At 41.9% G+C, this 27,479-nt stretch overlaps 1 protein-coding gene across 2 annotated transcripts in view; it reads left to right on the top strand.

Annotated features, from left to right (window-relative positions):
* The first annotated feature begins 9,154 nt into the window (after window positions 1-9,154).
* Window positions 9,155-27,479, top strand: part of PALD1 (phosphatase domain containing paladin 1) — a 185,089-nt gene continuing 166,764 nt past the window's right edge. For both annotated transcript variants that reach the window (XM_070752215.1, XM_070752214.1), the window contains exon 1: window positions 9,155-9,305. In XM_070752215.1, the coding sequence (XP_070608316.1) occupies window positions 9,292-9,305 (14 nt within the window). In that variant the 5' untranslated portion in view covers window positions 9,155-9,291. The remainder of the gene's footprint in view (window positions 9,306-27,479) is intronic.

Here is a 27,479-nt window from a genome sequence, read left to right as displayed (position 1 = left end):
AATATTTGAATTTAGTAGTAGAATTGTATTAGATGGTAATTATTTACTAATATAAACATAAATTCTTCTTTCTTCTCTTAAATTTTTTTTTCTTATACATATTTTTATAAATTTTGATATAGCTTTAGACTTACCAGTTTTTTTTTTATTATGATGATGACGACTTCTACTTTGAGCGGAGCGACTGCAGCTACACTAAATGTGGTATGTTATGTCTGTTATGTATGTTTTTTTGAAAATTAATAAAATATTTTTTTAAAAAAGAGAATGACGAAAAAGTCTGGATAGTGGACATGGCAAAAGCTGGAGACAGGAATAGAGTAGAGTAGAGTAGAGTAGAGTAGAGTAGAGTAGAGTAGAGTAGAGTAGAGTAGAGTAGAGTAGAGAAGAGAAGAGACTGGAGAAGATTAAAAAAAATACAAAGACCTGCAAATAGAAGTAGAATGACTGTGGCAAAAGAAAGCAAAGACGGTACTAATATTAATAGGCATGTTGGGTGCACCATTTGAACACCATCAAATTATCAGTCAATTGCAAAAGGCAGCTTTACCTAGAACAGTTTACATCCTGCAACAATATATGTGATACTGTCAAACAACCACATCTGCCTATCCTAGGTCTTTAGGAGGGATTCAATGTCAAACCCAGTCTAAACATCTGCCAACCTGGCCCAATGACCTCCAAGTCTTTGGGGCCTTCTTAAAGGCTGGTCATCTGAATCTCTGGAAGGATTTTGTTCCATGGGGAAGAAGGTACTACTACAGAGAAGGCACTTCTCCCAGGTTCCATAATGTGACATTGCTTAGTTGATGGGAACCAGAAGATGCCAACCTATCAGGTCTTATAGGATTGGGAGAAGTAATTAAGGACAGATTACCACAAAAATGCTTTTATTAAAAATATGCCTTTTTAGATGACTGTCACTACCTTGAATGGTACCTGGAAATCCAAGTGCAATTCACACAGTAGTGATGTTAACAAATATATCAACCGTAACTACTTGCCATGCCAATTCTGGATTTATTTACTTACTTACTTACTTACTTACTTACTTACTTACTTACTTACTTACTTACTTACTTCTTACTTATTTATTTTTTTGTGCCGCCCTTCTCTTTAGACTCGGGGTGGCTTACAACATGTTAGCAATAGCACTTTTTAACAGAGCCAGCATATTGCCCCCACAATCTGGGTCCTCATTTGACCCACCTTGGAAGGATGGAAGGCTGAGTCAACCTTGAGCTGGTGATGAGATTTGAACTGCTGACCTGCAGATCTACAGTCAGCTTCAGTGGCCTGCAGTACAGCACTCTACCTGCTGCGCCACCCCGGCTCTTATAACTTCGGAGTGACCTTCAAGGACAGCCCATGCAAAATAATTGCAGTACTATCAGTCTTTCAAGATAAGCCAGCAAAGAAATAGGATAGCAATAGGATAGCAATCTGGAAAACCTGGTTAAGTTTCTTTCCCCCCCCCAAATAAAATCAAGGTGGGATTATTTCATGTCTATTTCTATCTCACCCCAGGTAGCTTACTCCTTTCTCCCCTAACTACCGGTAGTTTTTTCATACTTTTCCCAAGGTCAGCTCTAAATCCCTTTACAAGGTCCAATAAGAGGTAAATAAGGCATGACTAATTGCGACTAGGGCCATTGGATCCAAAAACAGATGGAACACAGGATGAATTCGTACAAAGGGCTTCCTAACCACAACATTTCCGACTCTTTCAGTAATCTAGGAAGTTCCCCAAATTGTGGACCAGTTCAATATGGAGAATACCCTACGAAAGCAGACTATCAATCCTAGGTCTAGAAATCTTAGAACTACGTTGCCTAAAACACGATCTAAGTATTGCCCACAAGATCATATGCTGCAACGTTCTACCTGTCAATGACTACTTCAGCTTCAATCGCAACAACACAAGAGCATGCAACAGATTCAAACTTAATATTAACTGCTCCAAACTTGACTGTAAAAAATATGACTTCAGCAACCGAGTTGTCAAAGCGTGGAACTCATTACCTGATTCAGTAGTGTCAACCCCTAACCCCCAACATTTTCCCCTTAGACTATCCACGATTGACCTCTCCAGGTTTCTTAGAGGTCAGTAACGGGCGTCCATAAGTGCACCAGTGTGCCTTCCATCCCCTGTCCAATTGTCTCTCCTTATCTCATTTATCTTTTCTTCCTTTCAAATATGTTCACCTATACTTTTATATCTTTTCTTCTGTTCTTTTCTTTATTTATATTATTACATATCTATTCTCTTCAATGTGTGTTATGTATTGGACAAAATAAATAAATAAATAAATAAATAAATAAATAAATAAATAAATAAATAAATAAATAAATAAATAAATAAATAAATAAATAAATAAATAAATAAATAAATTTTTAAAAAAGGGCAACCGCGCCCAGAAGTTACAATGGATAATTATTGTAATGGGCACACACACACCAACCCACAGCCACTCAGTCTTGGTAGGATTAAGTCTAACCCTGTTCAGCCCCATCCTGGCCCGTTCAGGAACATCAAGATCCACACAATAGCGTATATGTTTGGCTGTCCCACAACTTGTCTTCAGTTCTGACAACATAGTGGGGAATGGAAGGAGCTGAAGAAGGTTCTTGGATGAGAAGCAAAATGTGTTCAAAAGAAAAAACAAGAAAATCAAATTGCCTCCTGGAAAAGCACCTTTGGGACAACCATGATTCGGATGACTGAGAATCTCTAGACTAGACACTATCAGTTGTGCTGTTTAGGGAAAAGAGTTGCTGATTGGCTGTAGTTACAAATCTCAACTAGCAAATGCTCTGTCCTACACATTGGGAAGAAGAATCTGAACACCAAATACGAAAGATTTAAGTGCCAAAGCCCACTGCAACAACATAGCCAAGAAAGCTTCAAGAGTTGTAAGCCTAATCCTACATAGCTTCTGCTCTGGCAATCTCACACTGTTTACAAGAGCTTACAAAACTTTTGCCATACCCATCCTCGAATACAGCTCATCTGTTTGGAACCCATATCACATCTCAGACATTAACACCTTTGAAAATGTCCAAAGATACTTCACCAGAAGATCCCTTCACTCCTCCACTCGAAATAGAATACCCTATGATACTAGACTATGGGCCTAGAAAGTTTAGAACTAAGACCCCTTAAACAAGATCTAAGTATTGCCCACAAGATCATATGCTGCAACGTCCTGCCTGTCGGCGACTACTTCAGCTTCAACCACAACAATACAAGAGCACACAACAGATTTAAACTTAATATTAACCGCTCCAAACTTGACTGTAAAAAATATGACTTCAGTAACTGAGTTGTCGAAGCGTGGAACTCATTACCGGACTCCATAGTGTCATCCCCAAACCCCCAACACTTTACCCTTAGATTATCTACGGTCGACCTATCCAGATTCCTAAGAGGTCAGTAAGGGGCGAGTACAAGTGCACTAGAGTGCCTTCCGTCCCCTGTCCTATTGCTCTCCTATATCTCCTATACCTTTCTTCTATTCCTATATCTCTTCTTCTATTCTTTCATTGATATGTTCTATTACTATATCTTCTTTTCTATTATTTCTTAGATATATTTTACTATGAGTATCTCCTCTATAACCTTCATCATGTATTTTACTATGTGTTTATAGATATATACCCACTAAAACCCTCATTGTGTATTGGACAAAATAAATAAATAAAAATAAATAAAAATAACCCTGAAATCCTTGCTGACTTTTTTGGTAAATGATGCAGAAATCAACCAGAAGATTCAGATGTTCTTTCAGCCCATCACACTCTAAATTATGATTATCTTAGAGCAACAAATTTGCCTTAGTTTTTTACTTGGACAAACTTTCTTCAACTACCTCACTTTGACTTTACTGGATGTGCCTTATGCTGTTTACCTTGGGGCATTTGCTGTAATTTACTAAAGCTCTTTTCCAACTTTCATCAGACTATGTCCAAATTTCAACTTAACTATTGTATGAAATTCCTGGCAATGAGACCCATGCCACAATTGTGCAATATCCTGTCCATACGCGATGCATGTGGCAGCGCAAGGACGGGATCTTCATAGAAAGAGCACAAAACAAATACTGTTACTCAAAGCACAGATGCATTTCAACAATTAATGTGATGAGGGGGGTCAAGCATAAAGGATCTCGCTTTGTTCTTGGCTACTTCTAAACAACAGGAACTCCCTGCTTTGAAAGAAGTGAGAAAGGACAGGAAACAACATGCTGAAGTTTAAACATATGAAATGCCCTGGCCTTTTCGTTTTCCCATTCAGTTTTGCAAGATGGGATAAAACATATTGCAGAATAGGATGGAGGTGGCTTTCGACCGTCCTTGTCTGAGATTCTTTTTTTTAATTAATATTTTTATTGATTTTTATAATATAAAATACACACACAACATATAACATATAACATGTGCTCAGTGATCCCACCACCAGACAATCAATCATACCCCACCACTAGTTGGGGGTATTTCTTGTATAAATCATTTAAACCCAGGAGTGAAATGTTTCTTTACGTATTATAGAGTGATTCCAACTTGTTTCTTATAGCTTGGTCTCGGATCCTACTCGCCATATATCGTCTTACCTTGTCCCATTGCCCCATCAGCTGTTGCAAATCAGTTTCATTAATCAAATTCATCCTTTTATCCATAATCTCAAATTGAATGTGGTCCACCATATACCTATACCAATTTTGCATTGTCCATTTTGTCGCATCTTTCCACCCCAAGACTATTACCACCTGAGCACTTTCTATCGCTGCTTGTTTTATTTCTCTGTATTCTCCCATCTCACTACTTTTTACTAATACTGTACTGCCATTTCCTTAGTAATTGCCCATCTTATATTTAATATCCTATTAATATCCTCTTGCACTTTTTGCCAAAAGTTCTGCACCACTGGGCATTCCCAAAGCATTCCCAGATTCTTTTACGAACTTCCCAATCTTGCCTAATAATCCTTACACTGTTTAGTGGATTTCCACCCGAATTCTAACCAGGATTGCCCAACCTTGCTTGGCTTCTGAATCTGTTGTGGTTAGCTCTGGCCCAGCTGCTGCCCCAAGGACTGTAGATGTGGGGGAGACATCCACATGCTGCAGGCCTGTTTTGCCCCTGGTGGAATCTGCTGATGAAGGCTCCTCTGACCAAGAAGACATGAGTGACAGGGAGGAGGAGAGTGTGGCAGACAGCTCAGAAGGAGATCAATTATCTAGCTCCTTCTTGGATTCGGAAGAAGAGTTAATGATACAGCCACGCATGCGGAGAGCGATGCATAGGCAACAACAACTGAGAGATTATTATCAAAGAAAATGAGGCCACCTGGGGTTGGGTGGGGCTGTGGTAATTAGTGAGGCTGCTATAAATAGCAGCCTGTGGGTTTGGCCATTGTGGAGGATTATCTGATTGTTGTGTTTCGTGACTGCTTTATTGACTTTGACCTTTTGTGTGCTGATTTTTCCCAGCTTTGAAATTAAACCAGAGCAAAGTGTGTTTCACCTTGTGAAAGAAGAAGGACTATGAATTGCCTCACAGCTGCAAGCTAAGTATCACAGAACTGATAAGGGACTTGTACAAATTACCAGTTTGTTTGGAGACGAGTGCTCTTGGCTATACCAAAAGAGGGCTTAGTTTAAGTGAATTTTCATTATAAAGAACATTGTTTTGAATTTTCAAACGTTTGTGTGTCTGAAATTTGTACCTGTGAATTTTTGGGAGGAGTCTACCAGCGAGCCTGACAGAACAGAATCTAGGCATATTGGCCAGGTCCTAATACTGTCAAAGCTTAATGCCTTCTCTTCTCTTTATTAAGAACATTTCTATGGCTGGCCAAGTTACAGTGACTCTGGGAGGCTTACAGAAGTAAAACCCCAAGTACAAAACCCAGTAAAACCTCCTCATCTCTTGCTAGTGATAGGTAGTCCTCACCTAACCACAAGTGGAACTGAAATCTCCATCTCTAAGTGACACAGCCATTAAGTGAGACACCACATTTTTGCTTTCCGTTTAATTGCAATTTTATCGATGGACGTGGTTGATGGAAGCCAAGTGGGAATTGTGATCACATGACCCCAGGGATGTTGTGACAGTCCAGTCCTTCTCAAATAGTGGGGCGCCCCCCAACGGGATGCGGAGCAATGCCAGGGGGGGCGTGTGTGATCCCAGGCAACATGCACGGTCCCTCTCGATCAATTCCCCCAGGTGGGGAGTGTTTTCCCAGTTGCACGCTGCTCCAAGCCCAGAAGAGAAGGTGACCAGGTGGGGCAGGGCAGCTGCATGGGTTCTTGTTGTTCTTGGTGGGCGCTGCAGTACCCATCAACGGCACGGTGGACCTGCTGTTGGACAAGGAAGAGCATCCTCTGCAGCTGAGCAAAAGCTTTGAACAGCACCCTAAAGCCTCCTTCCATACCTTTTAACTGTGAGTGTGTGGCAGAGGTGGTGCTTAAGGGTCAGGCTGGCCGCCTTAAAACATCAGCTTGATTAAGCTGGCCTGGCCCGTGTCAAAAGAGGTCCCTAACCACGGTGGCCTATCCCTGCCCAACTGAAAACAGACTCCACTGAGTTTTATTTTATTCTATCTATCTATCTATCTATCTATCTATCTATCTATCTATCTATCTATCTATCTATCTATCTATCTATCTATTTATTTTGTCCAATATACCATGAGGGTTTTAGTGGGTATATATCTATATACACATAGTAAAATACATGATGAAGGTTATAGAGGAGATACTCATAGTAAAATATATCTAAGAAATAATAGAAAAGAAGATATAGTAATAGAACATATCAATGAAAGAATAGAAGAAGAGATATAGGAATAGAATAAAGGAATAGGAGATATAGGAGAGCAATAGGACAGGGGACGGAAGGCACTCTAGTGCACTTGCACTCGCCCCTTACTGACCTCTTAGGAATCTGGATAGGTCAACCATAGATAATCTAAGGGTAAAGTGTTGGGGTAACTTTTTCCCAGCTAAGTGGGTAGAACAGCCTTCCCCAGCCAATAGTTTGCTTGCAGCTTACAATAAGTAAATAATAAATATTAACACTAAAATTCCATTGGGGCCCAGATCGGAGAGTTGGGGAGTGTGTGAAATGTTTACTTCTTCCTGACCGGTGGGTGGGTGGGGAGTGGGGCATAACAGCAAATAATTGAGAAACACTGTGATAGTCAGACATGTGAGAATAACTAAGCATAAAACTGCAGTTGCTCTATTTATGCTTTTGTTTGTTACTTTAATTCGGCTCACTGGAAAGTTTGGCTTATTTAGATCTCTTATTTTCTCAGCATGGCCTCATCAATATTTAACCTGGAAAGGAACCCAGGTTGTAACTGTTATCAAAGCAAGCCATAAAAGTCCAGAAGAAACTTAATATTTATCTTCCTACATAAGATAACCAAAAAATTCAAGAGATGTGGAAGATATAAATCCAAGAATCCAAGCAAAAGGTTTGCTGCTTCCTTAAAAATCTTTGAAAGTTTTAAACTGAATTCAACATACAGTGATACCTCGTCTTAGAACTTAATTGGTTCTGGGATGAGGTTTGTAAGATGAAAAGTTTGTAAGACGAAACAATGTTTCCCATAGGAATCAATGAAAAAGTAGTTAATGCGTACAAGCCCAGAACTCACCCCTGTAGCCAGTCGAAGCGCCTGTTTTTGCGCTGGTGGGATTCCCCTGAGGCTCTCCTCCATGGGACACCCCACCTCCGGACTTCCGTGTTTTTGTGATGCTGCAGGGGAATCCCAGCAGTGCAAAAACGGGTGCTTCGCTGGCAACAACGATACTGAAAAAAAAGGGACTTATGATGCTTTTTCGTGTGAACAATTGCGGCCTCTACATGGTCAAATGATCAAAAATTCAAATGCTTGGCAAACTGATTCGTATTTATGACGTTGCAGTGTCCCAGAGGCACACGATTTCCCTTCCGTGAACTTTCTTCTGCCCAGCAAGGTCAGTGGGGAAAGCCGGATTTGCTTCAAAACACTGCACATCACTAAGTTAACAGCTGCAGCGATTCACTTAACGACCTGTGGAAAGGAAAGGTTGCGAAACGGGGAACATTCACTGAAGAATCGCCTTGCTTAGCGACAGACATTGTGGGCTCCAGTGAGGTCGCAAATCAAGGACCACAACTGCTAGGACCGTGATGGCGAACCTGTGGCACACGGAGTTGTTGTTGTTGTTATTATTATTATTATTATTATTATTATTATTATTATATATTTATTATTATTATCATCATTATTTATTAAATTTATATGCTGCCCCTCTCTGAAGACTTGGTGTATCAGCTGCCGGCATATGAGCTGTTGCCCTAGCTCAGCTCCAGCACACATCTATGTGCCCCCCAGTTGATCTTTTGTTCATGGGGAGGCTCTGGGAGGATAATTTCAGTCTCCGGGATGGCAGGGTGAGTGTTTTCCTCCTCCTCAAACTCCAAGAAATCTCTGGGGCCTGGGATTCATGAAAAAGGGGCCTACCAGGCACACTGGAAGTTGGGGAAGAGGGGGAGTGTGGTAGATGGGGGTTGCTGATGTGTGCAGAGCTCCAGGGGACTGGCGGGCGGGCAGGCATGTTGGAACAGGATTTGGCTTCTACATATGTGAAGGAAGCAAATACTGCATTATGAGATGCACAGGTGCATGAGATTTTTTCTTTTGCTTCTGTGCATGCAAAAGCAAAAAATCACCAAAAAAATCGCCCAAATCACATGCATCTATCCATCCTCTTGTGAGATTTAGCTTCCTGTGCATGTGCAGAAGCCAAAACTCACTCCGATACACCCACCTGCCCGTCCATTTTCGCTACTGGAACGCCGTCCTCCCTCTCCAATATTGGAGTGGGGGTGTGTTTCACACATATACGCAGGAGTTTGGGGTAAGTGGGGGCTTTGAATTATGGATGTGGGCACCCACACAAGGAAATCAAGGTTCGCCATCACTGTGCCAGGATCTGGCGGACGAGGGCGGCACACGCGCAAGATGAGGGTGGGACTGGCTGAGGCGAGGGCTGAAACCATCACACCCACCCACCCCCGCCCCTCAGGAGAAGCGGACCGGGCCTCGCTGCCCATGTGCCTCCGTCCTCACCGACGCGCCTAGCGGAGCCGAGGGAAGCGGGCGAAGTTCCTCCGGCCTCCCCTAGTTGGAGAGCTGCGCCCTCCCCACAAGCCCAGCGACGCGTGGATGCGCGAAGGGAACAAAGGGCTGGCTCTGCGCCCCGCCGCTTTTCGCTTCGCTCTCCGGGCCGGCGGGGGATGCAGCCTTTCCGGTGAGCGGGGCCCGCAATTCGCGGCTTGTGTGTGTGTGTGGGAGCCTCTCCGTCCGCTTCCCTCTCCCCCCCCTCCGTCCTCTTTTTTTCCTCACGGCAGGAAGCGCTGCTTGCAGGTCCCGGGCGGGTCGATCTCTGCCGCCGCTTGACCGCCGAGCTCAGCGGCTGAAAGGCAGTTTCGCTTGACGGTCCTTGAGCCTCCGGAGCCGCGCTGTCCTGCGAACGGATGCGGGGCTCGGATTCGAACGAAGCGAGGACCGGGTGGGTTCAGGTTTACCTTCCAGTGTAAACTCTGTTTACTCCTATAAGTAAGTTCCGACGGGTTCGTGGCACTTTTCGCAGGGGGGGGGGGGAAGAGAGAGGATTGAACCTTGCGGGTAGACCGGGGCCGCGATTCCCTGAAGCAGTTGCCAGGGGAGGAAAATAATTCATTGATAATAATATAATAATACTGTATATATATTCATAATAATATTCATATACATGATGCTAGTAAAAAAGAAACATTAGGACAGGGGACGGAAGGCACGTCCCGTGCATAAATAAATTAAATCCATGGCTTCGTTTATAATATGAGTCCAGCTACTCTGATTAATGTTTTTTAATGCAGCGGTTTGTGTGAACCCGGTTAACTCGATGATAGAAACGGTGGCACCTTATTATAATATTTGTTGTTGTTGTTGTTGTTGTTGTTGTTGTTATTATTATTATTATTATTATTATTATTATTGGTCATGACCTTTAAAGCCCTACATGGCATTGGACCAGAGTACCTCCGGAACCGCCTGCTACCGCACGAATCCCAGTGACCGATAAGGTCCCACAGAGTTGGTGTTCTCTGGGTCCTGTCGACTAAACAATGTTGTTTGGCGGGCCCCAGGGGAAGAGCCTTCTCTGTGGTGGCCCCGGCCCTCTGGAACCAACTCCCCCCGGAGATTAGAACTGCCTCCACCCTTCCTGTCTTTCGTAAACTTCTTAAGACTCACTTATACTGCCAGTCATGGGGGAGCTGAGACATCTTTCCCCCGGGCTTTTTTATACTTTGTTTTATGTTTGGTATGAATGTTGCTGTTTGGTTTTTTAAAATAATGATAGGGTTTTATATGTTTTTAATATTAGATTTGTTCCACTGTTATATTGTTTTTATTGCTGTTGTGAGCTGCCCCGAGTCTTCGGAGAGGGGCGGCATACAAATCTAATTAATAATAATAATAATAATAATAATAATAATAATAATATTTGTATGCCGCCCCTCTCCGTAGACTCGTGGTTTAAATGTGTAGCAATGTAGACACTGGCTAGATTACATTTCAGTCACGTTTCAGCCCTTTAACCGGCTGTGCAAACCCGGTGGTGCAAGTTGCTTTACAATACAGTACAAGGGTGTCAGAATGAGTTTGAGTTCAATTGCAGATGTATTCGTTTTTTACCTGTAGTCCAGACAACAGAAGCTTCTTCTTCTAATTGTAGGCGCAACTTTTAAAGGGATTTAAAAGATTTGTCTGCTTTTTTTGTGTATTCTTTGAAATGGGGGGTGGGGTGGAAGGAGGAAGGTAATAGTTTTTCATGGCTTTGGAAAGGCAGGCCTGGAGAGTTTTGGGTAGGCAGCTGAAGAGGTAAACAAAGCATTTGAATAAAAAACGTGGGTGGACTGAAAGTGGAATTAATGTAGACTGAAGAAATTCAGGGACTGGCAGCCATAACTATGCAGCTTAATTTGATTTATTGCTGGCGTGTTTTGCTCTGGGATATGAAATAAAATGAGTCCGTCTTAGGAGACACAGGAAATTTGTGAGTCACACAAGAATCTAAGAAGTGAGATGGCTGAGAACCGTATATCAAATTTAAATAAATAAACAAACCTCTTATTGAGGATACTAATTTCTAGCCACTGGAATAAAGTTACTGGATATAACACTGGAAATGTTAATTCCAAATAAACTGTCTGTCATTTTAGTAGTTAAAGGTTAGTTGATATGGATGGATGGAAATTTCCTCTGAGTTTGAATTGGGGACCTGAGTCATTAGTTCCTAAATCTCCATGGGCAAGTAATCTGTTGTGTCTCTTGCCAACAACTGGATGATGATTCTTCTAAACCAGTGTTTTTCAACCAGTGTGCCATGTGTGCCGCGAAGCTCAGAGAGAAAGAAAGCAAGAGAGAGAGACAGAAAGCAAGAGAGAGAAAGAGCGAGTGAGCGAGAGAATGAGAGAGAGAAAGAAACCAAGAGAGAGAAAGAGAACAAGAGAAAGAGAAAGAGAGAGAGAGCAAGAGAGAGAAAGAAAGCAAGAGAGAGAGAGAGAGAGGGAGGGAAGGAGAGAGAGAGAAAGACATAGAGGGAGGTAGGGAGGGAGAGAGAAAGAGAGCAAAAAAGAAAGGAAGGAAGGAAGTGAAAGAAAGAGGGATGGAGAGAGAGAGAAAGAGGAAGGAAGGGAGAGAAAGAGGGAGGGAGAAAGAAATAGAGCAAAGGGGAGGAAGAGAGAGAGAGAGAGAATTTTTTTGTCTAAACTTTTTTTAGCCCCCCCCCCCCCCCGCTCAATGTGCCCCAAGGTTTCGTAAATGTAAAAAATGTGCCGCGGCTCAAAAAAGGTTGAAAATCACTGTTCTAAACCAGTGTTTCCACAAGTCAGTTTGAGATGCGTGCTGGCTGGGAATTCTGGGAGTTGAAGTCCACACATCTTAAAGTTGAGAAATATTATTCTTAAACAATAGGATTTGATAAGGGATGTAATCTAAAATACTGCAAGTTATTTAGGGTTGTGTTTCACATTCATGAAATACCACCTGCCTACTAGTATTTGGAAATACAGTGGTACCTCTACCTAAGAATGCCTCTACTTACAAACTTTTCTAGATAAGAACCGGGTGTTCAAGATTTTTTTTGCCTCTTCTCAAGAACCTGTCAGGGTCTGGATGGGTGCCAAGAGGCTCAGACTCAATCCAGACAAGACGGAGTGCCTGCGGGTACTGCCTCCCAAGGACACGTCCATCGGTCTGTCCATCACCCTGGGGGGGGGGAATTATTGACTCCCTCAGAGAGGGTTCGCAACTTGGGCATCCTCCTTGATCCACAGCTAACTTTAGAACACCATCTTTCAGCTGTGGCGAGGGGGGCGTTTGCCCGGGTTTGCCTGGTGTACCAGTTGTGGCCCTATTTGGACAGGGAGTCTTTGCTCATGGTCACTCATGCCCTTATCACCTCGAGGTTCGACTACTGCAATGTTCTCTACACGGGGCTACCTTTGAAGAGTGTTCGGAAACTTTAATTTGTCCAAAATACAGCCGCGCGAGCAGACTTGGGCCTTCCAAGAAATGCCAACATCTCACCATCACTCCGCGCACTGCATTGGCTACCGATCAGTTTCTGGGCACAATTCAAAGTGTTGGTTATGACCTATAAAGCCGTCCATGGCACAGGACCAGATTATCTCCGAGACTGCCTTCTGCCGCACAAATCCCAGGAACCGCTGAGGTCCCACAGAGTTGGCCTTCTTAGGGTCCCATCGACCAAACAATGTTGGTTGGCGGGACCTAGGGGTAGAGCCTTCTCTGTGAGAGCCCCGGCCCTCTGGAATCAACTCCCCCCAGAGATTCGCACTGCCCCCTCCCTCCTTGCCTTCTGAAAGAGCTTAATAACTCATCTTTGCCGCCAGGCTTGGGACTTTAGATCTTCCCCTGACCACTGAATGCCTTAGTATGACTGCTGAATGTTTGGTTAATAAGTTAATTGTTTGGTTAATCTTCTCTTTTAATTGTTTTTAAATTGTAGTATTAATTGGATTACATTATTGTTCTGTTTTTATATATGCTGTGAGCCGCCCCGAGTTCTTGGAGAGGGGCGGCATACAAATCCAATTAAATAAATAAATAAAATAAATTTTCCACTTACAAACCCAAGCCTCTGAAACTGTAATCAGAAAAGCCAGGGAGAAGCCTCCGTGGGGCCTCTCTAGGAATCTCCTGGGAGGAAACAGGGCCAGAAAAGGTGGGGAGAAGCCTCTGTGGGGCCTCTCTAGGAATCTCCTGGGAGGAAACAGGGTCTCCACCCTCCCTGTGGTTTCCCCAATTGCACACATTATTTGCTTTTACATTGATTCCTATGGGAAAAAATTCTTCTTACAAACTTTTCTAAGAACCTGGTCACAGAATGAATTAAGTTCGTAGGTAGAGGTACCACTGTATAGCCATTATCTAGTAATATTAGCATTTCAATGATATTTGTTTTCTGTTGCTATATACATATATGTCACATGTTTTGCTGAATTTGAAAATTAAGGAAGACTAGGATAGATCTATTTCGGCCTTATTTTGGCCACATCAGCTAGCCATACCTTCACTGGGACTTGAACTTGCAACCATGGCCTTGTAATATAGTAATACAGCTGATGTGTAAATCACATGAAATGGCTACTGTGTACTTAATAAATCTTCTGTATTTTTCTATCGCTCTTTTCCTGCATGTTATTGACAGAAACTTTGTTATTTCTTATGGGTCCCAGACTGGGGAAGAGTTTAATATTTTAGTAAATTCATCTATAGGTAGCTCTCGGTTTATGACCCAGATTTCCATGACTAAGCAAGACAGTTAAGTGAATTGTGTCCCATTTTTACCAACCTTTTTCTGCCATAGTTAGGCAAACCACGGCAGCTGGTAAGTGACTCAGGCGGCCGATAAACAAATCTGAATTCCCCCATTGACTTTGCTTGTTGGAAAACAGCTGGGAAGGTTATAAATGGTGATCACAGGATCCTGGGTCACTGCAAAAGTCATCAATACATGTCAGTTGCCAAGTGTTCAGATTTTGATCACATGCCCATGGGGATGCTACAATGAGCATACAAGTGAAAACTGGTCAGAAGACACATTTTTCAGTAGTGGTGTAACGGAACAGTCACTAAACAAAAAGTTTGTGTCGAGATCTACCTGGAGATGATGTGAATTGCATTCAACACAAGTTTAGGGCAGCAGGTTGGAGTGTGGATACTATAATCTATATTGCTAGTTAAAAGTAGTACCACTTATTCATACTTTGCATAGAGCTTCCTGATTTCTTTTCCAATGACTCTTTGCTAAACACTCACTCTCTTCTCTCCCTCCCTCCCTCCCTATATTTATTTCTAAAAATACTAACAGGGTGGCACATTCCCCAATTTCCCTTGGAACACAGTGGTTGATAAAATCAGTTTCAAGGACTTCGGCAGAGTGTATTATTATTATTATTTTAATTTCTACTAGGAAGGAATTCTGTTTGCTCTGCGTTGGGGAGGCTACAAGCAATGTCCAGTCTGGGAACAATATTTAACATTTTAAAGGCTTTTCCTGATGGATTTGGCTATATATCAAACCGCAAAGTTTGTTTGCCGTATGAGTCCTGCCCAAACGCTCTTGACCTCTTTTTCCTTCATTTCAGTGGCTGGGCTGAGCAATACAAAATCTTATGGAGTCAATAGGTGGATTGGTTGGTTGGTTTCTTGGATGTGACTTTCCAGGGTAGCTCATCATCTCTCCCTTTTTTTCTTATTTACATGCAATTATTCCAAATGGCTCATCTTGGAAAACTAGTTCTGGTGAAAAAAAATTATCTAAACAAATCAGAGATCAGCCTTCTGCTCTTCTTGTTTTATTTATCTTAGGATGGATATATGTTTATCCCAGGCATGTTTAAATTCAGTTACTGTGGATTTACCAACCATGTCTGCTGGAAGTTTGTTCCAAGCATCTACTACTCTTTCAGTAAAATAATATTTTCTGACGTTACTTATAATTTCCCCCCCAACTAACCTCAGATTGTGCCCCCTTGTTCTTGTGTTCACTTTCCTATTAAAAACACCTCTCTCCTGAACCTTATTTAACCCTTTAACATATTTAAATGTTTCGATCATGTCCCCCCTTTCCCTTCTCCAGACTATACAGATTGAGTTCATTAAGTCTTTCCTGATAAGTTTTATGCTTAAGACCTTCCACCATTTTTGTAGCCCATCTTTGGACCCGTTCAATTTAATCAATATCTTTTTTTAGGTGAGGTCTCCAGAACTGAACACAGTATTCCAAATGTGGTCTCACCAGCTCTCTATACAGCGGGATCACAATCTCCCTCTTTCTGCTTGTTATACCTCCAGCTATGCAGCCAAGGATTCTACAGTACTTGCTTTCCCTACCACCTGACTGCACTTTTCACCCATTTTGAGACTGTCAGAAATCACTACCCCTAAATTCTTCTCTTCTGAAGTTTTTGCTAACACAGAACTGCCAATACAATACTACATTGAGGATTCCTTTTGCCCAAGTGCATTATTTTACATTTGGAAACATTAAACTGCAGTTTCCATTGCTTTGACCACTTACCTAGTAAAGCTAAATCATTTGTCATATTACAGATGCCTCCAGGAATATCAACCCTATTGCGCACTTTAGAGTCATTGGCAAATAGGCAAACCTTCCCTACCAAACCTTCCCCTATGTCACTCACAAAGATATTAGAAAGAATAGGACCCAGAACAGACCTTTGTGGCACACCGCTTGTAACCAGGCTCTGCTCAGAATACTTGCCATTAACAACAACCCTCTGATATCTATGCTTCAGCCAGCTGCAAATCTTCACTAACCTATCTATCAGCTCTTTATGTGGAACTGTATCAAAGGCTTTGCTGAAGTCCAGGTAGGCAATATCCATGGCACCACCTTCATCTAACACCTTTGTGACATAGTCAAAGAAATCAGTGAGATTAGTCTGACATGATTTGCCTCAGTAAAGCCATGCTGGTTTGGGTCCAATAAGTTAGCGGTTTTTAGGTGCTGATTTATCCTCTTTGAGTAGGGTCTCCATCATTTTAACTATAACTGATGCCAAGCTAACTGGCCTGTAGTTACTAGCTTCTTCTCTACTGCCCTTCTTGTGGATAGGCACAACACTGGGCATTCTCCTCTTTATTTATAAATACACACACACACACACACACACACACACACACACAAATTAAATATATTTGTTGATGCTTTATTTAAACTAAATTTGTTATATGTATGTATGTATGTGTATGGGCTGAGAGGCAAAAAGGAAGCTGTGATGCTCCTTCAATATACCAGGGTGATTCGACCCAAAAAACATAATAACCCTTCCCTGGTACAGAGCTGAAGGGATTGGATACTGTAGCCTAAAGGTTAATTCTCTGCCTTACAAGACAAAGGCTCCAAGTCCAAGTCCAAGTGAGGGTATGGCCAGCTGATGAGGCCAGAACAAGGCCAAAATAGATCTATCCTAGTCTTAATTTTCAAATTCAGCAAAAACATGTCACTCACTCTCTCTCTCTCTCTCTCTCTCTCTCTCTCTCTCTCTCTCTCTCTCTCACACACACACACACACACACACACACACACACACTATATATAGCCTTGTTCTGCCCTCCTCAGCTAGCCATATCCTTAGTGAGATTTGATTCTACAGCTTCTGCCTTGTAAGGCAGAGAATTAACCTTTAGGTTAATTCTGATCCCTTCAGCTTTGTACCAGGGAGGGGCTATATGTTTTTTCTGTTGGATCACCCTGGTATATTTCATGGGTATAGGTATGTAGGGCTTGGCATATTCAGGTCTTTCCTTCCCCATGTAAGGTTGATATAATCCTGGCGACATTTCAGTGAGGTCCCACTCACCATCTTCAGGCTGGTGCTTTTGGCTTTGTGCTCGGGTGAAGCACAGAATTTTGCCCGAGCAAAAAGCCGAAAGCAGCAGCCTGAAGATGAAGAGTGGGACTTTGTCGAAACGTCAACCTTAGACGGAAAAACACTTGAATATGCCAAGACTTACATATATAAAATAAAGCATCAGCACTCACACTCACTCACTCACTCACTCACTCACTCACACGCACACTCTTGCAGATGCTTTATTTAAACTAAATTTGTATATCGGTGCCTGCGTGACCTCTGCAGAGGCCATATGCTAAATAAATAAATAAAACTGAAGCTAGAGAACATCTCTTGTTTACATACAGAATTTTTTTCACCAAGAACTAATTTTCCAAGACGAACCACTTGAAGTAAGTCCATATAAATAAGAAGACATGGGAGAGGCGGTGAGAGAGAGAGATGCGGATAATACAATATAGGAGGTAAAATATTACGTAAAGATAAAACCATGATAAAATCACCACGGTATGGAGCCGTGTAATTGTAATGGGATAGATGTTATAATTCGATATCTGAGGAAGCTAATCGTGTCGCTGATTCTGGGGTGGCTGCCATGAGATCATCACAGGTGCCTTGAGATTTTCTGAGGACTGTGTTTGTATTAGTAGATGACATTTTGAACATTTTATGGGAAAGTCAGATAGAGTATAGTAAAAGATACGGAAATATTAGTTTTAGCTTGTACTCAAAAAGTTTGATGTTGTTGATTTATATTAATCTTACGCAAATTTTGAACTACAAAGAAACTGAATGAATAAATTTATAAATCACTTATAAATGATGGCACTAGCAACTACGTCAAATACATATGGATAAAACTTCAGGAAAATCTATACCACCTATATGCTTAAACCACAGGCCGCAAAACATAGAAGCCCCAGCTCTAACGCTGGCCCCCCACACTCTTCTTACTACTCTTTTCTTGCTCTGTTTTTCTATCCTTCCTCCTCTTGTATTTCTTTCCCTTCTTTCTAAATCCCTTTCCCTTTCCTTCCCTCTCCTTCCCCAATCACGCATGCTATATAAGTAAACTATAATTGCTAGAATGTACATTATATATATTCCCTTTATTTTTCTATACCCTGTTTTTCATGTATATAACCAATAAACATATTATAATTTTTGTTTAAAAAAGAGATTTTCTGAGGACATATTTTTGAACTACCATATTTTTTGGAGTATAAAACACACATTCCCCCCCGCCCAAAGAGGCTGGAAATATCGGTGCATCTTATAAACCAAATACAGTACAACCATTTTTGGCTTCCTGAAGCCCTGTCCCCATGCGCAGAGGGTTTGGGAGACCGGCAGAGTGCTTTGGGGGATGGGGAAAGGCAAAAACACTCAATTTTTGTAAAAGAAATGTGTGAAACATGTCAGCAAAAACGGGGGTGTTTTTGCCTCCTCCAGCCCCAAGGAGCACTCTGCAGGCTTCCTAAACCTTCTGTGTGCCACATTTTTCGCAAAATTGAGTGAAAAATGGGTACATTTTGGCAAAAAAGGGGCATACAAAGGGTTTGTAGAGTGCTCCTGTGAGCCGGAGAGAACAAAAATGTTTTTTTTCTTACTTACTCCTTTAAAATATTGGTGCATCTTATACACAGATGCGTGCTATAGTCTGAAAAATATGGTATATATTTTATCATTTGTTCCAGAGCACCATAGTCACCCTGTGGGCTCTTGGCCATTTCCCACTTAAAGGGCTTTGAGTTCTGGCACGGCCTGTCTCATTTTTTGTCTCATTTTCAAAGAACTTTTAAAAAATAAAATAAAACTTTGGGACTTAGTGCCATGTGCAATGGTACCTTCATCTCTTGTAAATTATGTACTAGGTTAATTTTATTAACAACAACTTAACAACTGCAGGGAATGGGATTCATTTAACAGCGGTGGCAAGACAGGTGGCTAAAATGGGGCAAAACTCACTTAACAACTGCCTTGCTTAGCAACAGAAATGTTGACCTCAATTGTGGTCGTAAGTCAAGGACTACAGCTGTAAAGGTGTAAGTTTAAGAATTTCGGGAAAAGTTAAAAGGCCTTCGTAATCATGCTGTACTTTTCTTATCACTTCGTAGGCTTTTTCATAATTGAGGCTTAGCTTTGATTGATTATACAGATCGCTTTTAAGGGCCAACCTATTACAAATTTTGTTTTTCAATAGGTAAGAATCTAGGGCAAGAATCTAGCTGTTAGGAAATGTGATTACTTCCATCATCCCTCCTAAGGTACCTGCAGATTTATATAAAAGGTTTGAATTCTGTTTGGCACAGCTAAGTTGGATTTCTCATGACTTTATGGCCTCCCTGGAGTCATAAGATTTTCTTGGCAGCACTATAAAAGCGATCAGTTATCAACATCTCTCCTTTATTTAGCTGGCCCGAACTCAGTAGAAGCTATCCAGATGCTCCACATCGCTTGAATAAGAATCGTGTTGCATAGTACACTGAAACTACAGTACTTCATTTGATGAGTTGCCAAAATGACAATGTAGTATTCCAAATATCCCCTGTAGTTTAAACCTGGCACTTCATCCTTCCACAGCTTCATGGATGCCTTGTTTTATATTTCTCCTGCTTAGAGATTGGTAAATGAGGATCCAGATTGTTGGGGGCAATATGCTGACTCTATAAACTTCTTAGGGCTGTAAAGAAAGCACTGTGAAGCAATATATCCTATAAGTCTTAAACATAGCAATTTTCATACGTATTAATCTAATTGTGATACAGGATTGGAATTTGTTGCATTCTTTAGAACAGGAAATTAAATTAATCCTATATTCAATTTAGGATGGCTTGTCAAACTAAAGGCCCAGGGGCCGGATGTAGCCCACGGGGTATTTAGATCTGGCCTGCGGGGATGATCTGTGGTGCCTCTCCCAGTGAAAATGGAGCTCAGGAGGGCTGCAGGTGGCCCTTGAGAGCTCTATTTTTGCTGGCAGATGGTTCCAGGAAGCTATTGCAACCGAAATCAGAGCTCAGAAGCCTGTTTTTGCTGGCAGAACACTCGGGCCACCACAGGTTTCGGCAGAAAACCATTTTGGTCTTTGTTAAAGATTTTTTAAAACCTTTCTGCCATTATTGATATGAATAGTTTGTAATCCAAATTTAAAAGAGAGACAGGTCTATAATTTTGAATTAATTGTCGATCTGAATCTTTCTTATGTATCAGTGTTTTTAAAGCCTCTGACCATGTGGGTGTGTTTCATTGAATACTTCTTTATTCCTTCTTGTATATTTTTATATAATTCAACCGGACGTGGTGTTTTGTTATTTTTCTGTTTATTCAATACCGTCTCAAATTTTGTGGTTGTAATTGGCCTATTTAACATATCTCTTTGATCTTCTGTAATTTGTTTGATATTTGTGGATTCGAAGTATATTTTAACTTTAATCCTGTTTGACATCTTCTTGAGCGTATAATTTTGTAAACAAGTTTAGTATTATTTTCTTCTTTTTTTCTCTATTGTATAAATAATACTTTAGAGTCATCGGCAAATAGGAAAACCTTCCCTATCAAACCTCACTCACAAATATATTAAAAAGAATAGGACCCAGAACAGATCCTTGTGGCACACCGCTTGTAACCTTTCTCTTATTTTATTTTATTAATTAGATTTCTGTGCCGCCCTTCTCCATCGATGCAGGGTGACTCACAGCAGAGGTAAATATAAAAAGCACATTTAAAAAAATCTAATATTAAAAAATATACTCTAAAACCCTAATTCTTAAAACCAATCATCCTATATATGTTCAATCATCAGCCGTGGCTGGATGTTAAAAAGTCAGTGGCCCCAGGCTTGTTGGTGGAAGGCTGAGAGGGTGGGGACAGTATGAATCTCTGGAGGGAGTTGATTTCAGAGGGCTGGGGCCGCTATGGAAAAGGCTCTTCCCCTAGGCCCCGCCAGGCGACATTGCTTGGCTGATGGGACCTGGAGAAGGCCAACTCTGTGGGACCTGACTGGTCGCTGGGACTGGCCATTGTGACTCTTCCAATTCTGTGGCTTTTCGTGTCTACTCCTTCCCAATCGCCGCTTCTGTCAGTTCTGAACTTTAATCCTGTTTCTCCTTCAAACTGATTTCTAATTTCACCTATTTTTGGGGTAACTCTTTCCTTCACTGATCAAGCTTAGGTCACACTCTTCTTTCTTCTATATTGCTGTCACTGCCAGACAAAATGGTGGCTTTTCCTTGTCAAAGTTGAGGGGTTCCTCCTATCCCTTAGAGGTAATTGCCAGTTGCCTCAAGGTACCGGGATCTTCCCCTCTCTTCCGGTCGATCCCTCTGAGACCAAACGTACCGTATCAGTCCCCCCCCAATGAGGACATACAAACTTCGGGAACAGAGCCCTCACTTCTCTATACAATGACATCATCATCAATGCTTGGCAGAGCAATATCTGTAGTAGTTGCTGTTCATCTTGAACAGTATGAAAACTCACAACCAGTGATTTAATCCACACAACCAATTGAACCTATGAGCAGTTGTTAAACCTGCCGCCTGATGTACAACACTGTGTGTTTTAACTTTCTTCCCCCCCCTCCCCGCCGTCCTGCTTCTTTAAATAAAAGCTCCGCTTCCATCCCAGCCTCTTGATCTTAATTAATTCTTGGAGGGTTAGTACGCTCCCCTTGAAGCCGAGCCTTACTGCCACCCGCCGCCTCCTCTTCTTCCCGCACCCACCTAAGCTGACCGGCCTGGAATCCCAGCTTTGAGTCCTGGCCTGGATCCCTCTTGCCTTGAGCTTCCCCTCCCCCTCCCCTGAGCACCGGCAGCGAGCGCAGCAAAGCCCCTAGCTTGCTGCCCTGTTGCCCCTGCGGGTTCTGGGGGTAAGTAAAACCAGGAATGGAGGAGGGAGGGGGAGGAAGGAAGGAAGGGAGCATCTCTATTTCGCGGAAATTTGACTTTCGCGGCTGGTCTTGGAACGTATCCCCTACGAAAGTCAAAGGACCACTGTACTTAGTAACATTTATTTTTGTAAATGTATTGAATATGTGCAGAGGCATCCCTTGTTTTGCCTGGAGGGGTCACCATTACACAAGTTTTTAAATGGATTTTTTATACTCAGTAGAAATGAAAGTAAAAACTATAACTGAATACACCAGTGAATAAAAGAAAGGGTGTCAGTAGTAAGGGCAAAAACAAACAAACTCTGCCTGAACAAGCATTAAATTAAGTGAATCATTCTGTGATTATGTTGAAAGGGCAAAAATGCCCTGTATTTTTAAATTAACACATGGAAGAAAGAGGCTGCTTAGACAGGGTAGTTCTGCCTATTTACTCTACAGGTTGTGAGATAACAAGCTCCCCCACCTCATTGCATTAGATAGATAGATAGATAGATAGATAGATAGATAGATAGATAGATAGATAGATAGATAGATAGATAGTGTTCTGCCGGGCTCTCTGGTAGAAGCCTCATGAAAATTCATCGGTACAAATTTCAGACACACACACATTTGAAAATTCAAAACAATGTCCTTTGTCACAAAATTCAAAAGAAACAAAGCACCCTTTTTGTATTGCAAAGAGCACTCTTCCCCAAAGCAACCTTGCAGGCTGTACAAGTCCCTTAATCAGTCCTTAAGTACTTGGCTAGTAGCTGTGAAGAAACATCACAGCCCTCCTTCTTCTCACGAAGTGAAACACACACACACTTTACTCTGCTTTGGTGTCAAAGGCGTGAAAAATCCACAAACAAAGTTCAGAAACAGCGAGGCACGATCCTGAAGAACTGCGATCAGATAATCTTCCACAACGGCCAAACTAGCACGCTGCTATTTATAGCAGCAGCTCTAATTACTGGAGCCCCACCCAAACACAGGTGGCCTCTCTTATCTCCTGTAATATTTTCTCAATTGGTCTCTTCGATGCATAAGTCTGCGCCTGCGGGGTGGTCTAACACTTCGTCATCCGAATCGACCGAAGATAATGGTGATTGGCTTCCTGGGCTGTGTGCCAAGCCCCCCTCTTCCAAGTCACCCCCACCTTCTTCTTCGTCCGAGGAAACTGCACTCCCTGACTCTGCCGGCAACAAAACAGGCCTAGGACATGTTGACGTTTCCCCTGCATCCACCTCCACATTCCCTGGGGCAGGAGCTGGGCCAGAGCCAACCACAACAATTAGATAGATAGATTCATTCATTCATTCATTCATTCATTCATTCATTCATTCATTCATTCATTCATTCATGGAAACAGATATAGATATTAACATGGTTATTAATATGTGAAATGGTTACAAATATAAGGGGACATTTGGACAGGGATGGCAGGCATATTGGTACGCTTATGCACACCCCTTACAGACCTCTTAGGAAGAGTGAGGTCAACAGTAGATAGTCTAAGGTTAAAGTTTTGGGGGCGGGGAAGAAACTACAGAGTCAGGTAGTGTATTGACCACTCTGTTGCTGAAGTCATATTTCCTGAAATTGAGTTTAGAGCGATTTATATTGAGTTTGAATCTATTGTGTGCTTGTGTATTGTTGTGGTTGAAGCTGAAGTGGTCTTTGATAAGGTAGGACATTGTAGTAGATAATTTTATATACTACGCTTAGGTTACACCGAAGGTGGCGTAGTTCTAAGTTGTCTAAGCCCAAAATTTCAAGTCTGGTGGCATAAAATATTTTGTTGCTAGTGGAGGAGTGGTGGACTCCTCTTGTGAAATATCTCTGGACTCTCTCAATGTCCGATATGCAGTGTGGGTTCCAGACAGATGAGCTGTATTCGAGAATTGGTCTAGCAAATGTTTTGTAGGCTCCAGTTAGCAGTACAATTTTACCAGAGAAGAAGTTATGCAAGATTAGGTTAACAACTTAATGCTTTTTGTCCCTGGTGTTGAATAGTTTTACATCATCAGCGAAGAGAACACAGTTGCTTTTAATATGATCACAAAGGTCATTTATGTTTTTATATTATGCAGATATATGTAATTATTATATTTAATAACTCTACACCTACGTACTTACTCCCCCTCATCTCCTTAGGTTAGCAGGCTTCCTTGCATTACAAAAATAATGCTGAGCTGTTTCCTAGTTCCCAATTTTAACCCTGTAGCTTTACAAACAGCATTGTGATATAATAGCAAAAATCTTTGAGAGGAAATCATGGTTGCTTGGATACTGCCTGGCAACCAACCCGTGTTCAAAAAGTCAGGAGGACAGAGGAAGTAAAAATATATTTTTTCCTTTTAACAAGCAGTCAACTGCTTAAACTTCCCCTTTTTTCATAGCATGGCGTCTTTGCGTACGTTTGTGTCTTAAAACATTTGGTAAAAATCTTGTAAGTAATATTTTTGCCAAGCCTTAAGAACACATCCTTCCCTCAGTTACCAAGGTATTACTGAAATCCCTGCTGTGTTGTACTTCGTTAATTAAACTTTTTCATTTAAAAAGCTTTCTGAACAGAATAATAAAAATCAAACAGCTTCCACTCTCCACTTTAGTTTTTAAGAACTAGAATTTTAAAAACCCAGGGTTCTTGGTTGCAGGATGTGGCCATGACTTGGTTTGCACTGTTATGATGGACACTGTTCCCTGTAAGCTGCGCACGCGGGCATGCCCCAAAATACCCCCCGCGCACCCTTTTCCAAGGGTGCGCAAGGAGCCAGGCATTGGAGTTGGGGGCGGGGAGCGACGAAAGTGCGGAGGCTCTGCGCGTGCTCCCCATCCCCCTGCCAGCCCATGGGTGGAAGGAAAGGGAGCCGCGGCTGCCCCTGCCTCCCCATGGTGCCTCCAGCTCCCTCACACTCCTGGCCTCTCGCTGCTGCCCCCTGCCTGCCCGATCCACCCCCTCTCCGGCTTTCTCCGCCTCCTGCCTTGGGGCACGACTTCTCCCGCGGCTGTGGCTTCTCCTCCTCCTCATCCATGCTCCCAGCCAGGGGGCTGCGAGAGGGTTTTCTCCGTGCGCTTCGGGAATGCCCGCCCCTCTCGCAGCCCCTTCGCTGGGAGCACTTTCGTCCTGAGCTTTCAGCAAGGGGGCTGCAGTAGAGGCAGAGCAGGCGTTCCTGAAGCGCTTGGAGGAAGTGCTCTCGCAGCCCCCTCGCTGAGAGAGAGAGAGTAACAGACAGAGCAAGATGGAAAGAGAGAGGGAGAGAGAAAGTAAGTGAGAAAGAGACAGAGAGAGAAAGAGGGTGGAGAGGGAGATAGCAAGAGAGAGAACAAGAGAGAGAGAGAAAGCAAGAGAGATAGAAAGAGTGAGAGAGAAAGAAAGCAATATATACTGTATAGAGAGAAAGAAAACAAGAGAGAGAGAGAAAGAGAGAGAGAGCAACAGACAGAGTGAGATAGAAAGAGAGGGAGAGAGAAAGTGAGAAAAAGAGAGAGAGAGAGCAAGAGGGGGAGAGAGAAAGAGAGAAATGACTTGATTTAAAGCATATGGTAAAAAGCACCCAAATAATAACAGAGAAAAAAAACCCCAGCCTCGTGTATGTGTGTGTGTGAACTCTTGAACCATTTCCAATAGCCCTCACCTGTTATTGGAAATGGTTCAAGAGTTCACATACACACACACACACAAGGCGGGAGGAGACAGGGATGGAAAAAGAGGAGAAGATAGTAATAATAGTAATAGATTTTGGTTTTGTTTTATTATTAATTTCTTTTAATAAAAAAGAAGGGAATTTTTTTCTCATTCATTCATTCATTCATTCATTCATTCATTCATTCATTCTTCTATGCCGCCCAGTCCCAAAGGGACTGCCGCTCAGACACTATACTTTTCCACCCACACCGAAAAAAAATTAAAGGGAACATTGATGATGGACATCTTGACTTTTTTGCCCCGTGGATTCCCTGCCTGATACCAAAAGAAAAGGAGAAGGAAAGAAAAAAATAAATCAAGACAGTTCAGGCATTGTTTTTTAAAAAAACGTTTTATTGCTACTAAAATGGTTGTGTATGGTGAAGGAACATTTTATAAACCCTATTTATTTTCTTCATGCTGACCTTCCGTAATTAGTGGGTTGCATTTCATATTCCAAAGATAGAACTCTTGTCTTGAAAGGAAATATTGGAATGACCACTTTGACATTTGTGGTGGTAACTTGAATTATATACAGATCCAGTTGAATTATAAGAAATGTGTCAACCTTATTTGGTAGAGCTGATGTATCCAGTATGGATGGCAGGGAAAAGTTGAAATCCATAAGTCTTAATGATATTTATATATCACTCCTTAATTTAAAAAAAAAATCTCAAAGTTGTTTTGAATTTTAAAAAAGTTAACATGGATTGGCATGTGATGTGAATGCAGCTCTAACTATAGATATGAACATCCAAATCATGCCATAGATATACCACGTTTCCCTAAAAATAAGATTGGGTCTTATTATTTTTTGCTTCAAAAGGTGCATTAGGGCTTATTTTCTGGTCAGGTCTTACATTTAGGAAAATATGATACTAATTGCGTCCATCTGGCTGATGATTTTAACTCAGACTTATTTTGAGGGTAGAGCTTATATTACAAGCATCTTGAAAAATCATGCTAGGGCTTATTTTCTACCCTGCTTCCCTGAAAATAAGTCACCCCCGAAAGTAAGACATAGGAGAGGTTTCATAGAATTGCCTAATATAAGGCATCCCCCGAAAGTAAGGCATCGTAAACCTTTCGTTTTGCAGCATTCCTGAACAGAACATATATAACAATGCTGTCCATAAATTGCATCCCCAAACGCTGCATCAATTAGTTTTAAAACACATCCAATATGCATCCAACATGTGGCTGCTTGTTTGGATGCATTTTTGCTGCAGCAGGATACAGGATACAATTAATTGGGGGGAAAAAAAACATCCCCTGAAAGTAAGACGTAGCACATCTTTGGGAGCAAAAATTAATATAAGACGCTGTCTTATTTTCGGGGAAACACGGTAGTTAATTCTTATTTTCGGGGAAACAGTAAAGTGATGGCTTTTTGTTCTAGTACTGATGGGACAATGCCAATGTTAGACACCCATGCGGTAGGCCAAACTAAGAAACTGGTATCAAATAGGTTGGGAATACTTTTATTGGAACATTAAACTATTGTTCTAGAGCTGTGATTTCAAATCTGTGGCAGGTGAAGCATCGCCCTATGTTAGCTCCAGTGTGCATGCACACACTAGCCAGCTGATTTTCGGCCTTGGGGAAGGCCGTTTCACCCTCCGGAGGCTTCAGGGAAATTGTCAGGCCCAAAGCCATTATGTGATGTTAGAGGCTTTTGGACTGCCACAGTTAACAGCGATAGGGAAACGGGAGGGGTGAGAGAGAGAGTGAGAGAGAGATTGATACCACCACACATTCCTTACACAGAGTCCAAGGTCAACTGAACAAATGAAGAAGCCAGTGAATCCCTGCACCGGATTGGTCCACATGATTGCACTTGTGGGTGACGGGGATGTGAGATGAACTTTAACCTGGATGGGAAACTGAAGATAATTTAGTGTTGGAATGACGGAGCATCGAATCCAACATGGCGAAGCTAATAAATCGAACCTTGTGTGAGAGCACAGGAGT

The sequence above is a fragment of the Erythrolamprus reginae genome, chromosome 5, assembly GCF_031021105.1.
Source record: "Erythrolamprus reginae isolate rEryReg1 chromosome 5, rEryReg1.hap1, whole genome shotgun sequence".
In the NCBI taxonomy this organism is placed as follows: domain Eukaryota; kingdom Metazoa; phylum Chordata; class Lepidosauria; order Squamata; family Dipsadidae; genus Erythrolamprus; species Erythrolamprus reginae.
This window is presented reverse-complemented; position numbering and strand designations above follow the sequence as displayed.